This window comes from Symphodus melops (genome assembly GCF_947650265.1).
Source record: "Symphodus melops genome assembly, contig: scaffold_225, whole genome shotgun sequence".
Taxonomy (NCBI): Eukaryota; Metazoa; Chordata; class Actinopteri; order Labriformes; family Labridae; genus Symphodus; species Symphodus melops.
Window position 1 is genome coordinate 30001 of NW_027636423.1, and position 6908 is coordinate 36908.

Below are 6908 nucleotides of genomic sequence, written 5' to 3' on the forward strand. Positions count from 1 at the left end.
ACTGTTTGCAACTCTGCCCGCTGACCAATCAGATCACAGAGATGTGTGAGACCAACACAGTCTTTATGGTATCAATAACGATTCAGATTTACTTTATTGACCCTGCAAGGGGACATTCTGTGTTTACACTGCTAATCATGCTACACATGTAGTCTGAACTATACTCATGCACAAACAGGGTCCTGTGGACATGCACTAAAGGACAGATGGCAGAATGATAAAGCTGCCCCCGGTAGGCGCTGCAGTGCTGGTGGGTATTCAGTGCTTTGCTCAAAGGCACCTGGTAGTGCTCAGGAAGTGCTGCCAGATCAATCTCCATATTTGGTCCACACCAGGACTTGAACCGGCAACTTTCCGGTTCCCAACCCAAGTGCCTATGGACTGAGATACTGCCGCCTGTTTTAAAAACTTATTACATGAAATAGATGGATGAAAAATAGATAGCTCCTTTATCTAAACACAATCAAAGAGACTCAGTATCATCTCTGAGATCAGGGTTGGTGAAGGCTGATGCCTGACCTCTGACCTCCTGTTATTATGGGGTTACACATGATCAATAGCTCACCTGCTCCTCCTCCCCCACACAGCATCATAGTGGGGCTGACGGATGATCTCCCCATCCTGCCTGACACTGGACTGGACTGGTCATCTTTGTCTTTGCTGTGCTGTCTGGGCAAAGATCTGGAGTCTCCTGCAGAGTGATGAAAAACTTGATCAGGAATATGAAGACTAACTTGTTCAGGATCAGGATCAGGACATGTTGATCTGTGTTTTATGTTTATTGTGCTGCTGCTTGTCTTGGCACAGACACTACGATACCTCAAAGAGGTTATCCTGGTGTAATAAAAGTAAAATAGAAATCTTAATAAAAATCAGGTCCATTGTTTTTAGAGAAAAGGAAAGAGGTAGATTGATATCAGGACTAGACTCCTTACAGGTCAGGACAACAACTGTTAAAGATGGAGTTGGCCCTCTGACTCATTCGAGGTCTGTACCTATGAATCGGGATTATTGACGTACTGATACAGTATTGTGGATTATTGAAACAGGATTTACCTTCACTGTTGCGGCTTTTCCCGCTGCCTTTCTTTATCACCTTTCTCCCTGATGTAAACATGTTGTTGTCGTCCAATGGGCTTGTTGGAGTCTGTGACCTCATCGACACATTCTGCATGGAGCCATGGGTAGAGGAGGAGTTACTGAGTTTGGTCCCGCCTTCCCCTGCCCTGTGGGAGGAGGAGGAAGACGAAGAGGAGGAGCGAGGCATGCTTCCTCCTGCCATCAGAACATCATAGGGTGGCGGCCTTTTTAAGCTCAAAGGAGTCAGAGAGCGACCCATGCTCACTGGAGATGGGCATGCTGATTGGCTGCGAGGGTAACCATGACCACCGTGGGCTGAGTTAGAGGACTTATAAAAGTTTGAGGGGAGTGGCGGTGCGGACGAGCGGCCAGAGGAAGTGATTGTGTGGGTGGAGGGTAGATCCCTTTCTCTGTTTCGTTGTCTGTCCTGATCACGGTCTTTTTCTTTTCGGTGGTGGCTGGAGGTCTGTGCCTGTTCGACGCCGCCCGACTTACTGTATGAGACGTTGTCCATCATGGGTAGGCGGGTGACTTCTAATGGGGTCAGGGGGGACTCGTCTGAATTTGGAGAGCACTGAGCGGGAGCAGGGGGGAAGACAAGCAGTGGAGGGCGGTGGGTCAGGAGGTTGGGAAAGGGTGGAGGAATGTCAAAAATAGAGTCCCGAGATGACCAGGCTTCAGGATCCATGAATGCAGAGTTGGCATCCTGCAGGAAGTCCTCCATCGGGTATTTCATCTCCTCATACACAGACTCGCTTTGCTCGTCCTCCAGATCTTCCTGGCCTTTAACCTCCCGCAGGATGTTTCCTACCATCTCAATGTAGACCGGTTCCTCATCATCCGTGTCTCGAGACGCAGGACTCTGACTCTTTGACAAAGAACTGTCCCAACGCAATGACGACTTCTTGTTTCCATGGCTACATATGAAAGACTCATCAAAAGAGGTGCTGAGCTGAGTGTTTGGGTTTCGTTTGGGTTTTGGTGGAGGCATTTTTTTGAAGTCTTCACTGTAAAGGTGGCATCTCGCTGCAGACAGATCACAAAGCTCATTATGTACAGTGTGAGTCAGGTTTAACCTGCTATCATCAACATATTCCCCCTTCATCATAACTATCGTTAACGTAATCAAATCACAAAGACACACATCATATAAACATAAAGAAGTTTGGAAGATTACTTCACAGGAAATGCAAGCTAACCCCAAAGAACATAAGAATAAAACATAGGCATAGCAAGCTTCAGAGAGGTGTGTTTGGGCACGGTATACTTCTTAGGTACACAGCGTTGACAGCCTTCATGATGGAGAGATCCAGAACTTTATGTCTGTATCTGACTAAATGTTGTCCATGTTGTTCTCTGGTGTGCAGTTGTAGACTGGACTGCAAATCCCTTTTAAAAACAATGTTCCTAGTTCAGTTGTTAACTGAGCATGCTTCATTACAACACATGTTGTATCATGACGCTGTCTACTCTGTTAAGTGGCCTGGTTAGTCCTGGAGCAGTGGGATCGCAGGCCGTGGCGGCAAGTGGGGGCAATCGTGCTTGAGCACGGTACGGATTGCCAGTGTGATCACGCCCTGAGACTCATCACTCCTCAGTATCAGCTGTCACTAGATGTCATGTTTCAAAAGCAGACATTGTTACCTTCAGCATGCTCCAGGATCTCTCTGGTGCCATGAGAGTCATTCCTGCTTGCTGGTGCAGAGCCATTCATGGTCTCTGAGCTGTCGCTCAGTTTGGTGTTGGGGTCCCTCCGGGGTTTAGGTGGGGGTAGTTTGGGGTTTTGGTTGGAGTCATCGTCTCCGGTCCCCACTGAGTGGAGGGACTGTGATCGAACAGTGAAGCCCAGACTGGGAGGGGGCAGACGATCCTGTGGTGCTGGCATTGTCATGAATCCCATCCTGAAATGTTTCCCAGAGTAAGTTCCTTCTGTTGCTATGGCAACATCTTCGCTTATCCTGAATACAGCAAGTGATAAAAAAATAATTAAACCATTTATTATCAATAAATCAAAAAGCACTTCATAAGACAGCCTTCATGTTGTAGGAACACAGATGGGATGCTGCTGCCCTCACAGAGCATCTTGCATGTGATAACATCAGGAGCTGCTGAGTGTTGTAAGTCCCAGGTTGGCATGATAGTGGACAACCCCATGATTGCTGGAGGCAGCAGACAATGTGACATTGCCACCTCGCTGCCTAAGGACACCAGGCAGCGAGGTGCTCTCTGAACTTCCTTATACTTGGTCCCTCACATCATGTGATCAATCATGATCATCAAATGTCATCAAATTTGAGTTGTTGGGTTCAAAAAGTGACAACTGTTTGCTTTTTGCCACCTGTGTTCTCTATTATGCAACACAGGTGCATCACATCTCAAATGTGTTGGCAAGTTGTGTCTGAACAGGTGAAAAGTATTTATGGTTTTGCTAAACGAGTGACTGATTGGATCAGTGGGTCCAAACAATGGAGCATTTGGTTCAGACAATAGGGTTAGGGTTATAAAAGCATTGTACTGTCTGTCACATCAAGCACTTTGAATGTGTTTCTATCCTTCACCTCTTGATGGCGTCCTCCTGCCGCCTCTTCTTCTGGTGTTTCTCCTGCAGGTAGGTCCAGTTGGTCTGGTTGCGAATGCGGTCGCTCTCTCTGGCAATATCTGAAGCATTTTGGATCACCAGACCGTCGTAGGTTCGAAGGCCACTGTCCTCCACATACTGAAAAAACTTCCTGAAGGAAGAAGCCTCCTCTTGAGATGTCATGACTCAAAGACACCTGAGAGGACAACGAGAGAAGAGACACTGAGACACTGAGACACTGAGAGAAGAGACACTGAGACACTGAGAGAAGAGACACTGAGACACTGAGACACTGAGAGAAGAGACACTGAGAGAAGAGACACTGAGACACTGAGAGAAGAAACACTGAGACACTGAGAGAAGAGACACTGAGACACTGAGACACTGAGAGAAGAGACACTGAGACACTGAGACACTGAGACACTGAAACACTGAGAGAAGAGACACTGAGAGAAGAGACACTGAGAGAAGAGACACTGAGAGAAGAGACACTGAGACACTGAGAGAAGAGACACTGAGAGAAGAGACACTGAGACACTGAGACACTGAGAGAAGAGACACTGAGACACTGAGAGAAGAGACACTGAGACACTGAGACACTGAGACACTGAGAGAAGAGACACTGAGACACTGAGACACTGAGAGAAGAGACACTGAGACACTGAGACACTGAGACACTGAGACACTGAGACACTGAGAGCTGCTCTTGAAGTTACAGATTTTTATCTGATTTAATTTTGTCTTTGCTGTAAAACTGTAAATGTCTCAGTTTGCCAAATGAGTGAAGGATTATTTTAATAATAGCAATTAAACAGGAGTAATAATAATCTTTTGATAGTGTGTGTTATATTATGATTTGTTGTGTGTGTGTGTGTGTGTGTGTGTGTGTGTGTGTGTGTGTGTGTGTGTGTGGAGGAGAAGGGGATATTGGAGTTCTGCTCGACAGGTTTTCTTCAGGGTCTTTCTTTGAGCATGTAAGAGGTTCTGATCATTGGCACTGCCATACACAATAATTGGTTCAAACCCAAATTTAAAATTGTTGAGTCAGATTCTAACTGAGATGTGAAATGTGAATATTTCTTGTGATTGCATAGAAAGCCCTTCTCGCTTTGCCTCTCAGCTCGTTCACAGCTCGGCTGAAGCTTCATGTGGAGCTAATGTGGGTCTTTTGTTGTCAGTGTTGTCTCTAGGTTTACCATCAGTGCCCAGGTCTGACTGACTCAATGGAGGAGGTTCAGGTTCTGCTGTAGACCCTCTTTGGCAGGAGACAACACCAAGTCCTCCTCTCTGTCTCTCTCTATATATTTCTCTCTCAATCTCTCTCACTCTCTCCTCCCCCACCTTCTCTGAGCGTAGGTCTAAAAATGGAACAGGGAGTCAGCTGAAGGTAACCTAGCAACAGCAGCATCTCTCAGGGGAGCATGATGTAATGCTTCCTGTCCACAGATAAGGAAGAGTAGATGAAGACGAGGAGGACAAGGGAGGTGGAAGAGGACATGGAGGAGGACAAGGGAAGAAAGGGGCAGAGTGACAGAGGAGGAAAAAAGAGTCGGTGGAAGAGGGGGAGGGGGATGATGAGAAGTAGAAATGAGCAAAAAATACAGGAGAAAAGAATGAGAAGAAGAGGACAAGAGGAGGAGTGGAAGAGGACAAGAGGAGGAGTGGAAGAGGACAAGAGGAGGAGTGGAAGAGGACAAGAGGAGGAGTGGAAGAGGACAAGAGGAGGAGTGGAAGAGGACAAGAGGAGGAGTGGAAGAGGACAATAGGAGGAGTGGAAGAGGACAAGAGGAGGAGTGGAAGAGGACAAGAGGAGGAGTGGAAGAGGACAAGAGGAGGAGTGGAAGAGGACAAGAGGAGGAGTGGAAGAGGACAAGAGGAGGAGTGGAAGAGGACAAGAAGAGGACAAGAGGAGGAGTGGAAGAGGACAATAGGAGGAGTGGAAGAGGACAAGAGGAGGAGTGGAAGAGGACAAGAGGAGGAGTGGAAGAGGACAATAGGAGGAGTGGAAGAGGACAAGAGGAGGAGTGGAAGAGGACAAGAGGAGGAGTGGAAGAGGACAAGAAGAGGACAAGAGGAGGAGTGGAAGAGGACAAGAGGAGGAGTGGAAGAGGACAAGAGGAGGAGTGGAAGAGGACAAGAGGAGGAGTGGAAGAGGACAAGAGGAGGAGTGGAAGAGGACAAGAGGAGGAGGACAAATACAATATAAGGGGACAAGCTTCCCTCTGATTGGGCAAAGTGATTTCAAAAGTTTAATTGATGATAAAAAAAATATTTTAAAGCTTAATAAATAAAAAGTTATATTTATTACAATAAAATAAAATATATTAATAATAATAATCTCCCCCTCTCTCTTTGGGACTTGGGTTGCTGGTTCAAGTCCCAATGTGGCCCATAAAATAGAAGTTGGTTTAGTAGCTGGAACCGTGCCAGATCACCTTCCAAGCACAGCTGAGGTGCCCAACAATTGTGGTGTGCTCTCTGTATGCAGGCCCACCAACACTCCTCTCCATTGGTATGTTGTTAGTGTGTGTTTAAGGAAGGTGTGTGTGAGAAGCATGTTGCTAAACAACAGATTAGAAAACAGGATTTTTCATCTGTGATTTATAAAGTCTGAGAAAACGTCCTCTGTGGACTCAACTTGTAAATAAAGTCTTTAAAGTACCTAAAGTGTTCTGTTCATTCACCCTTAAATGTGAGCTTTGCTAACTTCCATTATGGCGGCCATGACAGTGCAAGTTTATCAATTCACAATACAGAAATCAAACTCTAACAGAGCTACACGATATATGGAAGGGTGAACCCTAACCCTAACCTTAGCCTTAACCCGATCCTAAACCCCTAACCCTAACCCTAACCTTAGCCTTAACCCGATCCTAAACCCCTAACCCTAACCCTAACCTTAGCCTTAACCCGATCCTAAACCCCTAACCCTAACCTTAGCCTTAACCCGATCCTAAACCCCTAACCCTATCCCTAACCTTAGCCTTAACCCGATCCTAAACCCCTAACCCTAACCCTAACCCTAACCTTAGCCTTAACCCGATCCTAAACCCCTAACCCTAACCCTATCCCTAACCTTAGCCTTAACCCGATCCTAAACCCCTAACCCTAACCTTAGCCTTAACCCGATCCTAAACCCCTAACCCTAACCCTAACCTTAGCCTTAACCCGATCCTAAACCCCTAACCCTAACCCTAACCTTAGCCTTAACCCGATCCTAAACCCCTAACCCTAACCCTAACCTTAGCCT

The 6908-nt window shown here is 46.5% G+C and overlaps 1 protein-coding gene across 2 annotated transcripts in view; it reads right to left on the minus strand.

The window, feature by feature from the left end:
* Positions 1–4113, minus strand: part of nyap2a (neuronal tyrosine-phosphorylated phosphoinositide-3-kinase adaptor 2a) — a 14807-nt gene extending 10694 nt beyond the window's left edge. Inside the window, exons 1-5 of one of the 2 annotated variants that reach the window (XM_079373352.1) lie at positions 4091–4113; positions 3639–3880; positions 2725–3038; positions 1057–2106; positions 566–691 (exon numbers count right to left, since the gene is read on the minus strand). In XM_079373352.1, the coding sequence (XP_079229478.1) occupies positions 566–691; positions 1057–2106; positions 2725–3038; positions 3639–3841 (1693 nt within the window). In that variant the 5' untranslated portion in view covers positions 3842–3880; positions 4091–4113. Of the gene's footprint in view, positions 1–565; positions 692–1056; positions 2107–2724; positions 3039–3638; positions 3881–3920; positions 3932–4090 lie in introns of those variants that run through there. The other variant, XM_079373353.1, reaches the window with a different exon arrangement.
* Positions 4114–6908: the final 2795 nt, after the last annotated feature.